Raw genomic sequence first — 18,934 nt, forward strand, 5'->3', positions numbered from 1 at the left:
AGTCACACTGAAGGCATCAAGGGCTATTTGACCAAAGAGTCAAAGAGTGATGGGGTGCTGCACCAGATGACCTGGCCTCCACAGTCACCAGACCTGAACCCAATCGAGATGGTTTAGGGGTGAGCTGGACCGCAGAGTGAAGGCAAAAGGGCCAACAAGTGCCAAGCATCTCGGGAAACTGCTTCAAGACTGTTGGAAGACCATTTCAGGTGACTACCTCTTGAAACTCATCAAGAGAATGCCAAGAGTGTGCAAAGCAGTAATCAAAGCAAAAGGTGGCTACTTTGAAGAGCCTAGAATATGACATTTTTCAGTTGTTTCACACTTTTTTGTTATGTATATAATTCCATATATAATTCCACATGTGTTAATTCATAGTTTTGATGCCTTCAGTGTGAATCTACAATTTTCATAGTCATGAAAATAAAGAAAACTCTTTGAATGAGGTGTGTCCAAACTTTTGGTCTGTACTGTATATATATATATATATATATATATATATATATATATATATATATATATATATATATATATAAATACAAATACATTGTATAATGTAATAAAAATGCATTGTAACATGGATATAACAGAAGTCATTATGAAAGCTGATGCACTGTTGGAATAAACCTTTATAACTGTTTATGTAGGTTTAAAATCCAATGTCACTAAGGACTTGTCATTTTGTGATTTTTAAAAGTAAAGGTGTGCAAAAAAAAAAGGAAAACCGTTTGCAGGAATCTGCACCTTGCATAAGCGTCCTCTTGTTAGTTTAGCTGTAAAACTCAGGGCAAACATAGTCTTTGACCGGTGGACTACATGAAATGGTAGATTCAAAAAAATGCCTATAACACTCACTCAGTGCACACACACACACACACACACACACACACACACACACACACACACACACACCACACACACACACTTATTTTTTTGAAAGGCGGTAAGAAAAGCTGTGACCACAAACGCCCGTGTCACTATGCACAGCTCTTGGACTGACGTCAGTAGCGGTTCGGTTTGCACTCATATCAGAGATAAACGAGCAGAGCAGCATTGGATGCGCAAGAGATAAGAGACTAATGTCCAAGTATCAAAAATAATGTTTTATCTATTACGTACAAAACAAACTCCAATGAGACATCTGGATATTTAAAATGGAAAATTACGCTGTGATAGTCTTGCATAATTTCAGTCGATGGCTCTTTGTACAATAGGTAGTTGGCACACAGCTTTGGCCTTGTTTGCAGCAAAAAGAAAAAAAATGCACATGTACATGAATGAAGAAATTCCATCAGGACGGACGCAGACTGCAAATGAAAAAGACAATTCCTGGTGCTCGTTCCATTCGTTTCCTGCCATTGAAAACGTACAATCAGTTCTTAAGGAATCTGTTCCCAAATGGCTCCTCTCAGTGTCATATTGTACAACTTGGGCACAGTCTTCTTCAACAACAGGAAATGACACAAATGTATTCATAAGAAACCTATGCATACATACATACATACACACACACACACACACACACACACACACACACACACAAATCACTAGTGTCTCTCCTTCTGAAACTGCATGACAAACTACAATATGTAATATATAATGGTTTCTGCATGATCAAATGTGAGAATTGAGGTCATAATTAAAAGTACATATTAGTTTTATTTATTTCAGGGGAACTAATTTTTTGTGGTTTGCTTTTGGGCCACAAATCTAAAGTGCTATTTTAAGAAAAACACCTGATTACTGAACAACACACTTATCATCCAACTTAGGTTTTACACCTCTTTTAGTAAACACTGTAAGGAGAGTGTGTGAGTGTGGGGTGCAGACTGGGGGAAAAAAAAATAATAATGTTTAGTTTTACAGGTATTCATCAGAAATATTTGGCCTACATCAATAAATCTGTTCATCGAGACCATGCTAATCTCGAGGGTCTGAGATCAAAAGAAACCAAACAGACCAAATATCCAAAACGGCAGACCAGATGGACTTTAACTCTATGGAGAGGAAGACACAACACAAGGTTGTAAAATCTGGTTAGAAATGGCAGGATAAGTCTCACTTCCTGCTTGTCCCTGAGGTCTTAAATTATTAGCTTCTTTATTACCTTATACAAAGTATATTCATAATGTACAGCAAGAACATATTTATGAAATGTAATTAATATAATTAAACACATATATGCATATGTATGGGTGTGAAACCCTATAAAGATCTTTAAGAATTATATAAAGAAAGCTTCTTTAGATATTGTGCCCAAAATTATTAGGTGCATTTCGTACTTTATTGTCAAACAGAATCAGACCTTTCTTCACATTTCAGTCATACCGAAGTCAACAACGCGCAGGCACAACTTGTCCAGAGTAAAAAAAACAAAACGGGAAAGAAGGTGTCTGGCTTCTGTGATCACCTGCTGCACTGTGTGTAAAAGCATTTAGTTTGTGCCCTTAAACGCTCAGCTTCTACATTACACCATTCACAGAAAGCAGAACCGGCACAGCATGCGGTGCCGACGTTTGACATTCCGTGAAAGGATATTACCAGCGTTGAACTGCACATGCATTGCATTATTTTTTTATCCTGTGGTTTCTTTGGTTGCAAAAAAAAAAGGAAATTAGGTTTTTACCGCCTGCGTTTCTGCAAGATGTCGATTGGACGGTTGACTGCGCATGGAGATCCATAGATGTTTCCGTTTCGGACTTTGAAAGCCCGGTCAGCAGGAGCGAGAAAGACACAATTGGTCGGCAAACTCATAGTTCCCTTGGATTTTCGCTTTCTAGCACTTCTTAGGGCTTTTGTCCTCTGTTTGCACTTTTTAGCTTTTCCTTTCGTGTGCCCATGCCCTCTTGAAACCGCACATGGTTCCCGTCTCTGACAAGTCACCAACGAAGAAGCCAAAGTCGCATGAGTAATCGACTCCCTTTGAGTCAGTCCAGAAGCCTTGACGACGCTGAAAGTCTCTCTTGGTTCCAGCATTCATCCCTCGTCAAGAAAACCAGCCTAAATCCCTCGAGCTGTGCTTGCTGTCCCTAGCTGTGCATGTCACATGTTTTTTCATTCTCTTCCTGAAATTCGGCTTTTTGTGCGATTCCTGCAGTAAGCCTATTTTGCCCCAAGCACAGCCCACTGCTTTACATATGCAGCATGACATGCAGAGCTTCACAGAAAGATCTAACACAATTCAGGCAGAAGGAGAGTAAAAAAAAAAACTGGTTTTCCTCCTTGCCACCACTCTTCCTGTGTTATTGTGCGGGTCCATAGCGTTCTTGATCTTCACTCCGTTTTCATGCTATTTCCTGCGTCCCCCTCTTTATCTCTGACTTTCTTCTGCAGTTCTTATTCCAAAGATCCCCCCACCCACCCTAGCCTTTTCCCTCTCGCAGCTCAACTCCCTGGGCTGACAGCTGAACTCTCCCTGCCTGATATAGCGTACATGTGTGTCTGTTTGCGGCTGTGTGCACGTGTTTTAGCGTTCTTGAACCAGTGCCAGTCGAACAGTGAGGTCACAGCACTGAAACAGGGGGGAGGACCCACAGGATGAGAGGCTCCAGCCTTCCTGGAAAGTCTCCAGTGTTACTCTTTGAAGAAGAAAAAAAACCCTCTCTTTTCTACTGCTGGGTAGAAAAGAGAATACAACACACACACATAGACACACACTATACACCAAGCCTAAACAAACGGCTCCAACAAAGTTAGTTTATGACATGGCCGGCTGCTTAACTTGGATCAATTATAAATCGATGCCTTCATTAAAATAAAAACTAACACCCGAGGCAGGTCACCTTCATGCTCATGTAAAATCATTGACTGGCAAAGAGGGCAGAAGTTGTGCACAGGACTGACTGTTTAATTACATTATGAGATTTTAGTTCCCCTGGGGCTGAAATGGAGCTCTGCTGAGATTAGAATAAATATTTGCTTAGTCGGAAGTGTTAGTGGGGACTTGAAGGGTCGTCTTTCTCTCCCGCAGCTCAAAGCCAAATACATACTGGAGAAGGCAGAATGAGCAGATTCATACAGACAGCACAATGTACATGCACACACACCATACCTTACATTGCACAAATGCCTCAAATAAATTGAGTAAATATGACCAGAATCTATTTATTTATTTACTATACATCTATCTTTCCCTCTTGTTCTCTCAACCACCACCTCCATCATTTGTCTTTACACTTCCTATTTATGACATATATATCATTTTTTATCCTGCTTCAGTGCTTCACAATTCAATGTACAATTTCTAATCAGTTGGCGTCCTTTATACCGTTCTTGAACACTGTTTATTCGTTTCCCAAATATAATTCCTGTAATTGTGCATCATTATTTAGTTTATTTCTCATTACTGTATCTCGGTTCTGATGCTTCAGGAGGCACTAAAGATTCATACATTACTCTAGGAAGTTGAAAAGGTAAAACTAAACATGGCCAGTGGATACGGGTGAGTGCTGTCTGAGTGTATACAACTCAAATGATTTAAAACCAGTCAGCAGAGCTGTACTGATTAATGAGAGCTGTGAAAACGTTTCAATGTCTAAGGGAATAATGCCACCCAGTGGTCATATCTACAACATTTTTTATTTGTACCTGGGTGGTACATGGATCAGCCAGCAGCTGGGTAAAAGTTAAGAAAAAATTATTATTGTTGTTGTTATTATAATATAATAATAATAATAATAATAATAATAATAATAATAAAATAAATTCTTACTAGAAATGTTAATAAACAGTTCAGCCAAATTATTCAGAACCCAGTCTATTTTAAAATATATTTCCTTTCATTTTAATAATTTATATATAAAACTTTCAAAATTAGTAATAAAAAGATTACTAATTATCACACTGATAATTGCTTGGTAAACTCTGATACTATACTCATTCAAAAACTGGGCTGTTTAAACCAGTCACAATCATGGCACAGTATAGGAGATCTATGAAAAAATCTAATTAAACAACCCTAATTATATTAAGCCTGAGGATTAAAAACACTACAGGGAATGAAAAAATGGAAAACGATCCATTTATTTCACTGAACATGATCCAACACATAAACAAAAATTTCTGTCAAATATTAGTCTCTTCCTGTTCACCTGATTAAAGGAAGATAAGACATTACACAGCTTTTGACGACAGGTAAAAAAAAATCAGCAGAGAAGAAGTATTTTCTCTACAATTCTGCAAGCAACAACATGCAAAATATATAACAAACATTTTTAAAATTACTTTATTATTTCTAAATAAAGATTTGGTGGTTGTGGGCGTGTTGGACTGCTGAAGGCAAGAAAGTAAAAATATAATTTCTGTTTTTAACCAGCCAAAATGGGTTCATTTTAATCCCCAATCTATATATACAGTGCATTGCATTTATTTCCATTTGGATGGGGATAATTAGAGGGTTTCACAGTAATGAAAATAAATAATTATTCATTCACAAACTTGTGATTTTTCTTTGCAAATACATTTCCCAGATATATTTATTTTTAATCTGAATTCAATGCAATGGGCTCTTTTGAGCATAATCCCAGTCTTCTGACCAGACAGAATGCGGTGTATATTTTAAAGAACAGTAATGAATATTTGTTCTATAAATAAAATTCATAATCATGGGGGAAATGTTAATTTTTAATTTTTATATTTTTACCACTACTATAATGCATAACACAACGACAAACAGCGGCATAAATTATACAGGAGACAAAAGTTTAATATAAAGAAGACAGACAATCGTTTGTGGAAACCTACATATTGGGACATGTGTTAGTCAAAAGGATTTCCCTGATTAGATTAAAGAGGCTTGCTTAGGTTTCAACTCTCATGGAAACCCTCAAAATTAATTTAAATTTATGGGGATTATGTTATATGCAGAATACAACTTGCAGTGAAAAGTAAACCTGATAGCCTGTTTAGAAATTTGTGCATTACATAAAAAGAATTATAAATATCAAATAAAGAAATTCGAAAAAAAAATAATAATAATTCAGAGTCCAAATATGTTTTCATTTACTAATTAATATATACAAGGTTTTTAAAAGCAACACTAAATATACACATAAACAAGATGTTGAAATCCACTTATCACTTATCACAATTCAACCAGAAGAGGTCAGTCAAAAAAAGACAAACCGTCCTCAAACCAATTACCAACACGTATTACGTTAACTATATGGACGAAATTATTAGGGCACCTAACTTCAGCCATATGTGGTTCTTCCCCAATTTGTTACCACGATATTGGATGTATGTAACTGTATAAAATGTCTTTGGATGTATTAGAATTACTTTTTTCCTTTACTTGAACAAGGAGACCCAAACCTGTTCTAGCATGACAATGCTACTGTGCATTAAGCCAGCTATATGAAAATATTGTTTATGTATTATAGAGCTCTGACCTCAACCCTGTTAAACACCTTGGGGATGAAATGAAATGCTGATGGCCCCCTTCGCCCCTTCAACCTAACACCCTAGGTGAATGAGCACAAATCTCCACAAGTACACTCCAGAATCTAGTGAAACATTTGTCCATATAGTGTACTACAAAGTAAAAAACATAACTCAAATTTGTTAAAATCCACTCATGTTAGTAATCTATTTATATATACAGTATACAGACAGAGAGAGAGAGAGAGAGAGAGAGAGAGAGAGAGAGAGAGAGAGAGAGAGAGAGAGAGAGAGAGAGAGAGAGTGAGAGAGCACAGAATAAATATAATGTACACTGGATTTGTTCATTAGGGATCAATTGGGAGGTCAACCATGCGGTGACCCGGGATGGAGCATTGACGCAGGCAGACGCTGTAATCACACTGCTGCCTGCACTCTGGGAACTGTTCCAGACACTGGAGGATATTTTGGGACCAGTCACACACTCTGTTATCGTTTTATTAATTGCCCCCCTCCAGTACATGCTAAGTACAAGAAAGCATGAAAGCATCTGTGTTTGAGCTCTCAGATGATATCAGAGCATGTTTTGTAATGTGAAACGATGCGAAAGCTGGAACTCAGGCTACCTATATATTAACATTTCAGTTACACAGAGAGAAAGCATTTAGTCTTTCTTGTAAAGACATACAAATATTCATTTATGTTCCTGCCAGAAATGAGAATAGAGTGTACAGTAAGTCAGGTATGAGTCAGGTATGAAGCTTGCAGGATGAAGAAAGAATATGTTCTTTAAAATTAATGTTCATCATTTATTCATTCATCTTTAGTAACTGTCTGAAATGTAATGTTGATCTACCTCAGTTTTTTTCCCCCAGAGTTTTCCAGTGTCCCTGGTAGAGGTTCATACTAAATTCCAGGCCCACTTCAGGTTTAAATCTGAATCCAAATATGGATATTTGAAGCAATTTTGTGTCCCCTGGTCATTTATGCATTTAGCAAAAACAAAGTGGCTGAAACTGACAGAAAGCCTACACTGATTCAAAAAACCCACTAACACTTGCAACCAGGGTGAGCTGAAAAGCATGTCAGAAAGCACAAAACACTGAACCTTGAATAGCAAAAGACCACGTCATGTTAGCAAAAATAAGGGCACACTGGACCTGGACATCACTTGTACAAATGGAGATCATTTCTATTATATTATTAATGAATTTTTCCCAGTTAAAGATTGGACATAGTGTGATCCGTGGCTTCAACATGATGTGATTTGTATTAATCTACTATTATTAATCTTAATATTTCATTTCATTATATCATTATTGTAAATTAAACATAAACATGGATTTGTAGATAAGCCTTTAAAAAGCCTAGAACAAACAGTACATTGCTATTTACAGCATGTATCCCTCCCACTCAGTGTTAGTGCTGTACCTGATCCTGATCAAATCAATTATAGCTGGATTTATATTTGTCAAGCCACTATAAATTCTCCTTTTAGTTTGTTAACAATACAGACATCTGTAGACCATCCAGTGGGGACTATCCAAATAAAGTAGAACGTAATGTTCAGGAAGGTTTTTATCTGATAGAAGGGTAAACGTGCAGCCCAAGATCTTTATAAGGACAGAGTCGAAGCACTTGAACAATGGTGTGGAAGAAAACAGAGGCTGCTATCTCTTGACTAACTGCTCTCTCCTCTCTCTCTTTCATTTTTTTTTACTCTCTCCCATTCTCTTCAGCCAGACAAATAATATGAATCACTGTTGAAATTTCCCTTGAAAAAGTTTGGAAATACTTAGTAACCCTTATGAGCCTTTAATTCATGTCTGAGCAATGCAGTATAAGACATAAAGTATGATCCGTAACAATTATTGTGCATATTTGCTTTCCACTTGTCTTTCTTCATTAGCTATGGGACGTTTTTGTGGCAGAAGCCTGATACTCTAACCATAGCAGCTCGGAAGAAATCACTGGGTAATTATGTCGGAGGCTTGTTGTGCGCAAGTTGGTACACTTTAAGGCCTCAAAGCTTTGATGCGTTTAAGTCTGTGACATCAGCACATCTGGAGAAGATTAGAGAAGGAAATGGGATCTGGAGAGAGAGAGAGTGGGTCGGCCTTTCTCTAAAAAAGGCCACATCTAAGAATAACCCATCTGGCTGTGGCCAGATTTATTAATACGTTTGCCTGTTTTACTTCAGGAGGAATTGAAAGATGGGGTGTCTACTACACTCTACAAAGTGTTTTGGGATTCCAGGTGGTCTAAAAAAAGTTACTTTTTCCAAAGTGTGTAAAAGTTAAGCTTCAAAGGATACTTCTCGCTCTGTGACTGGCTGTATAAACCAGTTTTACCCTTAAGCACGAAACCTAGGCAACGTTCTCCTATTCACAAAAATAAACCGAATAATTCATTAAAGTCCCATTAAAAAGTCTTGTTAGCCATGTTTTGTTTCAGCATGCTGACACATTTTCATTTTAAGATATACACCACTTAAGCTAAATATGGAGTGAAGGGTAATAACGGGAGTTCTTGCTAGGAATAAGCTAATAAAACACTACTGATGCTAACCAGCTAGCAAACGTCTGCTTAAGCTTATAAACTGCTATCTATCTATCTATCTATCTATCTATCTATCTATCTATCTATCTATCTATCTATCTATCTATCTATCTATCTATCTATCTATCTGTGTCAGCTGAATTGCAATTTAAAAAACTACATACTTTACTCTTCCCATCACAGCTACCAGTAATGGATTGTAAAAGCTAACAAGGGTTTTCTCTGAGATACCTCCAGTAGTTCATCGCTATCTGCCATCTTACGCATACATGAGCTCACAGATGAGCAATATTAGATAGATTTTTGTATTTTGTTTTAGTTAGATTGAAGTTCTAAACATCCTTGGTTCAATCCTGGGTTTCGGCATAGGGATTTCCCTTTTGATTACAGCGGCTTAGTCTGTGATCCCTGGTAAACTTGCTGCTTGCCAGACGACCCATTGTGTTTTTGCTTATTGCTGCACATATTGCAGAATATGATAGTTATCCGCTGATTAAAAGTTTGCTCTTTGCTGGTGTAGGTTCCATGGTGTAATATTTGAACTCTGAATCCAGCAATCTGAGTTCAAATCTGGGTGGAACCTGCTAATCATTCATGTTTATCTTTGTGGGTCCATTAAGATGAACTGACTCCCCCGTTGTTTTGTTACACTGTTACAAGGTACACTTTTAGAATTCAAACGCTTGTAAATGTGAAATTGGAGAGATTGTAAAACATTCAGTCTTGGCAGTGAATGCATTCGCTTGCCATCTGACCCATATAATTGTACAGCTGTTTAGTTAACACTGCTTGTGTCTTGGTTCCATGGTGTAATGGTTAGCACTCTGGACTTTGAATCCAGTGATCCGAGTTCAAATCTCGGTGGAACCTTCCAGCTACCATTTTCTTGTAAATATAACCAATTTCTTTAGAAGATGAATACAAATCTTTTTTGAAATGTGCATTTAAGCCACTCGATTGAAAGTGTTTAAATTTTTTTGTCAAGATGTAGATTGAGTTTCTCATTTGTTTCCAAAGCAGTAATTTTTTTTTTTTCATTGGTTTAGCTGGTATATTGCTAGACCTATTATGGACAAAATATTAGTGAAAGCTGCAAAGTTTTTACTCAAGTTATTGTGGGAAGATAAAGGTCTCAAAGGTCTCTTTTGCATCAGGATTTTCTAAGTCAGTTTCTGAAATAGCTCAGTAGGGGAGCATCTGAAGATGTAAAGATCACTGTTTCACACAGTTAAAACCATGTGCACCTTGACAGAGACTGCACGGTTGGAGAGCATTAGACTAGACTTGTAAAAGTTGGTAGCATCTTGCTTTATGTAAGTTGTAGGCCAAAATTAATGTCAATATGTACATAGGAAGAGTTTCAAAATTTTGCTTTATAAACTACTGACATTGCTTTTGTCAAAATAGGTCACTTGGAAGAGCATTGTACAAACTAAGCTTCCTTGAAAACTATATTAATTCAAGCTTCTGTTTTTTAGTGGATGGAAAGAACAGTGCTCACTGTAAATAATTCAGAAAACTTTTGGATCAAATGGTATCTTAAGGTCCCTGGTTCAATCCTGGGTTTCAGAATTTTCCAGTTTGGACTCTGAATCAGCAATCCAAGTTTAAATCTTAATGGAACCTATTGAACATTTGTTCATCTTTATGAGTCTATTAAGACAAACTGATTCCCCCATTGTTCACCCTCTTTAGGTACACTTTCCTAATTCAAATGCTCGTTAATGTGAAATTAGAGAGATTCTGCGACTTTCGGTCTTAGCATTGACTGCAATCTGCATTTAGGATTACCCGATTTAAACTGTTGCAGGCAAAACCTTTATTTAATTTTTTTTGCATTGGCCCACTTATTTTTTTTTACTATAGAAAAACTACACATGACTACAATAGGAAGACAAATAACTTAAATAATTTAAATAAACATTAAAAATCAGAATCAGAAGATCAGTGTAGGAGGAAGTGAAGAATTAATTGCTCAGACCCTTCACATGCTGATTAAATCATAGGAAACAAGTGCGACAGTGATGCTGAGCTAACTCAAACCATCATATCTCGACAAAAACATGACTTTATGAAAAAAATAAGATAAAATACAAGTCCAAGAACAAATATTTTCTCCTCATGCTTGTACATTCTTTTTGCGTCATTTTTGCATCAGTTTGCATGTTCCTCGAAGTACAACTGTGGCACTATGAGAACTTAAAACAAGGGAATGGGACAACACTGCGCTTTGTGTAAAAAACAAACAAACAAAAAAAAAACCACGAGCGCATTGGATATTCTTTCTTCGAATCTGACATCACTGCTGTTTTTTTGTCTGTGCCAGGCTGATAGTGGGACCGTAGTGTGTGTGTGTGTGTTTGTGTGTGTCATTATCCTAAGCAAAACCCTTCCCCCAATACAGCCCCAGACCCACATGCACAAACACCACAGGCGCTGACAGTAGACAAGCATTGATCTCCATCTCCACACAACCCATAAGCAGTAGGCACACAAAGCAAATGCAACTCTATACCAATCATCAGGCACATTTTTGTCATATTAGACTTGGTTAACCAAATTTTACAAATGCAGTTCCTGAATATACATATACATATGTTTCTATATCAAACTCCAAATTTATAATTACACGTAACCGAAAGAGAAAGTCCTTTGTCATTGTTTGACACACTTACAATGACATAATTTGATGAAGCCATTCATTCACTCAAGTGACTGTTTCAATTCATATCCACTTCAACAAGAGGAAAAATGACTAGTGACAGACGCTTTAAACCACTGATTAACTGACGAGAACATATCAGACAAAAACATATCCACTAAAATAAAAACCTACCCAATGCAGGAGTGTCTTCTTCGTCCAGAGCTGAAGTTAAACAGAGAACCTTTGCGGAATAACCGGTGGTCTTTGTGCATTGTTTCAATTTTTAGGCAGCCGCACGGAGAAAGAGCTTTATTACCAAACAAGTACAGACGTGCACTTTGCAGTGGTCGCCTGATCGAGGCACATTTTGTGAAGCTTACCCACCCACCAGAAAAAAGACTTATATGACCCAAGAGAAGCACAAGGTCAAAAGAAGAAGCAGCCAGGTAGTGTTTCCAAGTCTAGCCCCAATGACCAGAAGTGTTTCAGTTGCACTTTCTGTTGTGCTCCAAGATTTGCATGATGGATTTTAGGCAACTCCAAATTGAAGCAGAGGTCTCACATCGTCTCGTAGCTGTTGCAGGGAACTTTCTCAATGCAGAGCCTTTCCTTGTACAAAAACTTGTCAAGAATCCTCTTTTTCTTTTTTTCTCCCTAGGCATGTGATAGTGATGGGACGAAAAAGGAAAACCAGTATTTTTTGCATGGAGCGTTGACCTTTTTTTTCCCTCAGCGCAGGGAATTGCGTGATCCCAAGAGACGTCTGCTTGGGGTATGAGGTCCTGCTAAATTTCCATATTTGTTTAGCGATGGTTGTGTATCCAGAGTTGGGATAAGAGTGAAGGGTGAAAAGCCTTGGATTATATAATGACAGGAAGAGAAAGGAGAAAAGGAGGCAAACTCATCCAGGACCAGTTGGATGTATTTGACATTTACTAAACTGAAGAAACACAGTAAGCCTGAAGCTTAGTGACCAGTCACACTGTATCTGCGTCTGTGAGCGGGTGTGTGTGTGTGTGTGTGAGTGTGTGTGTGTCTGTGTTCTGACTTGTCGGAGCCAGCACTGGGTGTCTCCTCTCTGCCTGCCTACACTGGCCCAGCCTAACACACTGAAGCATGCTGCATCCCCACGAGGCACTAGCTAAACACACTCACACTTTTGTTTTACTTTCAGTGGTGTAACTGATACCATGCTATACACTGTGTGCATAATTATTAGGCAAGTGATTATTTTGACCATATCATCATTCTATCCATAATTTTTCAAGTCCAAGCTAAATAAACTTGAATGCTTATTGGATGTAATGCTTATCAGGTGATGTGTATTTGTGTTATGATGGAGGGTGTGGCCTAAGGAGATCAACACCCTATATCAAGGTGTGCATAATTATTAGGCAGATTCTTCTCCTCAGGAAAAATGGGCCCAAACAGAGATTTAACTGAATCTGAAAAGTCAAAAATTGTAAAAAGTCTTTCACGGGGATGCAGCACTCTTGAAAGATATTGGGGCGTGATCACAGAACCATCAAACGTTTTGTAGCAAATAGTCAACAGGGTCACAAGAAACGAACAAGAAGAAAATACTCAAATTAACCGCCAAAGATTTAAGAAGAATCAAACATCAAGCTACCAGGAACCCATTATCCTCCAGTGCTGCCATATTCCACAACTGCAACCTACCTGGAGTGTCAAGAAGTACGAGGTGTTCAGTTCTCAGAGACATGGCCAAGGTAAGAAAGGCTGAAACCCGACCACTTCTGAACAAGACACATAAGTTGAAACATTAAGAATGGGCCAAGAAATATCTGAAGACAGATTTTTTGAAGGTTTTGTGGACTAATGAGATGAGAGTGACTCTTGACGGACCAGATGGATGGGCCCGTGGTTGGATCAGTAACGGACACAGAGTTCCACTTCGACTCTGACACTTCGATGCCAGCAAGGTGGAGGTGGGGTTCTAGTATGGGCAGGTATTATTAAAGTTGAGCGAGTTGGACCTTTTTGGGTTGAAAATTGACTCAAAATCAACTCTCAGACTTTTTAGAAGACACTTTCTTCAAGCAGTGGTACAGGAAAAAAACTGCATCTTTCAGGAAGACTTTGCAAGACAACGCTTCATCTCATGCATCAAAGTACTCCACTGCGTGGCTGGCCAATAAAGGCCTTAAAAGATGAAAAACTAATGACATGGCCCCCTTCTTCACCTGACTTAAACCCTATTGAGAACTTTTGTCCCTTCTTAAGCAGGAAATCTACAGTAAAGGTAAACAGTACACCTCTCTGAACAGTATCTGCACAAAAAGTTGATTCTGACCAGATCAAGAAACTGACTGACTTTGTAAATGGAAGGCTTGTGACTGTTATGGAAAAGAAGGGTGGCTATATTGGTCACTGAGGTTTTCTTTTTGAAATTTTAGAAATATTTATTTGTAATTTTTGAGTTTGTTTATTATTCTCACTTTACAAGGGTGAAAATAAACAAGTGAGATGGAAAAATCTTTTTTTTTCAATTAGTTGCATAATAATTCTGCACACTAATTGTTGCCTAATAATGGTGTACATGTAGATATTCTCCTTAAGAAAGCCAAAACTTCACTTTTACTACTTAAATGTTCAGGTTTGAGGGGTTGTTAACATTTTGGATTGACTAAGACCACTGTAGTTGTACAATAACAAAATTTATCCTCAAAAATACAACTTGCCTCAAATTGTGCACACAGTGTAGAGCTCGACCGTACTTGAAGAAGAATTTATGAAAAAAAGGAAATGTCATCAAAAATGTGTTGATGCCTTGACTTGACACAGAAAACTAGAAAAATATTCTACATCTGAAGAACACCTTGTGAAACAGTCATACCACACCATGTGAGCTATGCTGAAGTAATTCCTACATGTTTTTAGCTATGTATCTCACTATGCACCACTGATACCCCTATAGGAAATATTAACATCTTTAATATATTAGCACAACAAGAAGTTCAATGGAAACTTAATATTTTAAACATTCAATAATTTTTTATTGCTTCTAACAATAGACATACACTGTATATACATAGGTTTGTGGACACCTGGCCACAAGATCTGTATGTGTTTTTTGAACATCCACATTTAGTCGCCATTTGCCGCTATATTTATCCTCCACTCTTCTGGAAAAATTCAACAGCTCCAAAATTCTGCTAGTGTGGTTATGTTAGTGAGATGTCCAAAACCCCCTTTTGAATCTTATGATCAGGTGTCTGCAATTTCTGTCCATACAGTGTGCAAGTAATTTTTTTCACTCTACACTTAAACCTTAACTTAACCAACAGGAAACATTTTAACTCGTTCGGATTTCTATAAAAATTGGAAGATCGGAAAATTTCATAGACGCTTGAAATAAAGAACAAAGATAAAGATCTAAAGGAAGGAACAGTGCCAAGAGTCATGTGTTTGATCCCTTATAGTTCCCGCCAAAAATAATCAGCAAACAGCTTTCCTCTGACACACTGAGCACATCCCCATATTCTGCTTACTCATTCCATTGGCATTGCTTTCAACCCCCTCTGAATCATCCTGTGATCAGGAAAATGCGTTGTTCTTTCGTGTTTAACTTGACCGCAAGAATATTAGTCAGTTAAACAGGTTTCTTAATGAACTCCAAAGATTCCTCTATCTGATACACACATCTGATCACATAGCTGTATTTCCAAAACTTCTTAGGAAAAACAGTCATTCATATATACCATTTTAACTTATATATACACACACACACACACACACACACACACACACACACACACACACACACACACACACACACACACACACATCCCCACACTCGCACGCATGTAATGCAAAGTTAAAAACTAAATGGTGTTATTACAACAGAAAGAATTAGCACAAAGATTTAAGAAAATCAAATTCAAATTCAGCATTGGTTCTGGAAGTTCTGGAAAATGAAAAGGTAAAGGTATTTAAATGTGAAAACACTGTAAATAACAAAATTACAACATGAAAAATTACATAGCCACTGCATGATTCACATTCACAACCACATCCAAGGATGGGCAGTGTTTATGATACATGTATTTCCAAAATTGTATGTCAACATAAAATAGGATTTTGTAAGAGTGAATTTGATAGGATTGATGAAAATGGCTTTATATATTTATATTTTGTATCAATATACTTTAGTGTTTTGTATTTTTGTAGGTTTAAAATACTGTAAAATACTTTGTAAGAAGTCTACATGATGACATCAGTAAAATGCAGCCTCTGATTATTATTTTTTTTTTTTGGTATTGGTATTTTGCCCAGATCAGAACATAAAATTGAGAAAAAGGTGGTGAAGGTAAGAAACGTGCAGATTTCACCATTGCCTGACACATTAAATATTAATATATTAATGATTAACGATCAAATGATTAATAGTTAGAAACTAGTTGCTATGAATACAGATGCCATCAGTGTCTTCTTATGAATGACTTGTTTGTCATTTAGTAAGTAATGCTGATGCAAAGTAGGTCCTTCTTTACGAAACACCAAGTAACTAAATTAGGATAAAATTATAGGTCATTCGCAAACTGTTAAACATTAAACTGTTAGTTAATTTAAAACTAACCTTCATTTAGGAGATCCCAGGGATTATGTATGTGAATCTGTTAACTGGTTGCATATGTCAGATTTATTGCGTGACTCAGACAGAGAACAGCTGTTGCTATCAAACATTGTTTACTTAATCAACTGAGTCAGTGTGTAGGTGAAGGAGATCAAATAGACCAATTAAAGGAAAGTTTTGCAAAGAAATTTTATGCTCCCTTGTAAAAGTATTTTTTTAGTATTTTTCTAATACACTTAAAGTTAAGGTATTTAGTATTATATTTTTTAAATCATCAGTGTTCGTTTCATCAGTGTTCGTTTGAGTTTGTCTGAATTTCCATGAGCTCGACTTAATTTCTTTTTAATTTGCGATGCAAATGAAATGAAAAGCAAATGAAACATCAGCTCAATTGCAAACCCACCTGGTTGTACTACTAGACTTGACTCGATAATATAAAATATAATGTTACAGCACACATTGATTCTTCAACTGGGTTTGTGTCAGGCGCAAAGAACGTACTGGAAACCGAAGTGAATTCAACGAAGGTTTTTTAATGAGGAACAAAAAGGGCAAGGCAGAAAGCACGAAAAATAGCACCAAACTAGTGTAAACTAAACCAGGTAAAAACTGTGGCAGAGTGAGAGCAAAAGCACACAGAATCTTGCACGCTAAGAGAAACCAAACGGAGTAGCTTGGGTAGTCTGAAATGTTCATAAGCCTAAGCTGTAGAACGGACAATGAGCTTGTGGATAAATGGGGGTATTATAGTGTGGTGACTGATTTGGACCAGGTGTGGATGATTAGTAAGTTGGTGAGCTGTTTGGAGTGATTGGAGGGTTTGGCGAGGGTGTGGCTGGTGGATCCCTGACAGTTTGTCAGAGCATTAATTAATTTTCCATAAAAACACGTTTTTTAAAATAGACTCGACTACTAGGTACGAGTTTATAGTGATGTGCTCATCCAAATAGACTAGTGTTTCTATAGTAACAGCTAATTATTTAAGGAAAGAAACACATACAATAAGTAATTGGATGAACCTTCCTGTAAGAAAATGTTTCTCCCTTTATGGAAAGCGTTTCCACCGTAACAGGGACTATTAAGCTGTCCTAAGTGCCATATGAGAATGTTACTGTATGTTTATATGGAGTTTCAGCAATATAAAAGGTAAAAGAAACAAAATGCACAACATGGCATTTATTTAAATATAAAAATAAAGGGTTTTGGCAAACTGGAGTGAAACTTGTCATGTTCTGTTATAGGAAATTTGTTTTTATTAGCACTTTGTTAATTATTTTTCTATAATGGAACTTCTTCTTTCGGCTTTTCCCAATAGGGGTCCCCACAGCGGATCATCCGTCTTCATACCCCCCTGTCCTCTACATCTGCCTCTTTAAAACCAAGTACCTCCATGTCTTCCCTCACCACATCCATAAACCTCCTCCATGGCCTTTCTCTTTTCCTCCTTCCTGGTGGCTTTATCCTCAGCATTCTCCTACCGATATAACTCATTCACCTTCTCCACCTCTTCTCCTGCAACTGCACCACTCCACTGCTCTTCTTCTCATTCACCCACATGTACTCTGTTTTACTCCTACTGACTTTTATTCCCCTTTTCTTCAGCATGTACCTCCACCCCTCCAGGCTCTTCTCAACCTGCTCACTACTCTCACTACAAATAACAATATCATCCGCAAACATCATAGTCCAGCGAGACTCCTGTCTGACCTCATCAGTCAATCCATTACCACTGCAAACAGGAAAGGGCTCAGATCCTTGATGCAGTCCAACCTCCAACTTGAACCAACTTGAACCAGTCTGTCGTTCCCACTGCACCCTTCACTCCTGTCACAGTCCTCATACATGTCCTGTACCATCCTCACATACTTCTCCGCCACACCTGAATTCCTCATACAATACCACAACTCCTCTGCACCCTGTCATACGCTTTCTCTAAATCCAGAAACACACCATGTAACTCCTTCTGACCTTCTCTATACTTCTCCATCAACATTCTCAAAGCAAATAATGCGTCTGTGGTGCTTCATTACTTTTCTATAATGAAACACCTTATTATATTGAAATGCAAAGTGCTCCATATGATTAGCCACTAAAAATTTAAAATTATATACTTTTTTAAATTCAAGCAAAAAAGCCAGTCAACAAATACTAGTGTTGCTTTAAGGGAATAGTCGGCTCCTGATAATGAAACTGACCTGTAGTGTTGCTGAGAATAGACAAGCTATTTCTTCTAAAAGCAACACTTCATAGGACATAAGTAGAACATTGAAAGTAGCCAGCTACTGAAAGACACGTTTAGCATTACTACAAGAGGTTTATCTTTCAGCCGGCACCGTTCAGGTTTTCTCCTTAGGAAGCAAGCGCTGCCTTTATCTTTCCTGACACTTGAGCTAATCACTGATATTAAAAACACTCTATTCAGAGGAAACAGTCTGTTGAGTGATTCTCCGGCCTCAGCTTGTTTATCCTGTATAGAACATTTTACACATATCTAGCATGTTGTGTGATTTATACATATGTGCATTTCACATGTTCGTGTTTTGCACTAAAAACTCAAATTAATTCCCTCAGTGTTGAGTTATTGTTCATATAAACAAGCTTGAGAGGTTTTCTCTTTCAAGGTAAAAAGTACAAAATTTGCTTTATTTTTTAACATTATAATTATTAAGTTTTAGATAAATAGATTTGAGCTCTGCCCTGTAATATCTCGACCAGCTCTCAGTGAAGTTTAGCAATTCAAGTCTCTACAATGATCT

At 37.4% G+C, this 18,934-nt stretch overlaps 1 protein-coding gene and 1 non-coding gene across 9 annotated transcripts in view; one reads left to right on the forward strand and one right to left on the reverse strand.

Annotated features, from left to right (window-relative positions):
* Window positions 1-18,934, reverse strand: part of LOC124390986 (cAMP-specific 3',5'-cyclic phosphodiesterase 4D-like) — a 76,420-nt gene that overhangs the window by 21,528 nt on the left and 35,958 nt on the right. For 2 of the 8 annotated variants that reach the window (XM_046857161.1, XM_046857160.1), the window contains exon 1: window positions 2,627-3,443. The exons of 5 other annotated variants lie outside the window; for them this stretch is intronic. In XM_046857161.1, the coding sequence (XP_046713117.1) occupies window positions 2,627-2,976 (350 nt within the window). In that variant the 5' untranslated portion in view covers window positions 2,977-3,443. Of the gene's footprint in view, window positions 1-2,626; window positions 3,444-11,773; window positions 12,627-18,934 lie in introns of those variants that run through there. One more of the 8 variants, XM_046857167.1, reaches the window with a different exon arrangement.
* On the forward strand, window positions 9,736-9,807 carry trnaq-uug. The gene has a single exon. It is a non-coding gene; the product is annotated as a tRNA-Gln (tRNA).

This window comes from Silurus meridionalis, chromosome 9 (assembly GCF_014805685.1).
Source record: "Silurus meridionalis isolate SWU-2019-XX chromosome 9, ASM1480568v1, whole genome shotgun sequence".
Lineage (NCBI taxonomy): Eukaryota > Metazoa > Chordata > Actinopteri > Siluriformes > Siluridae > Silurus > Silurus meridionalis.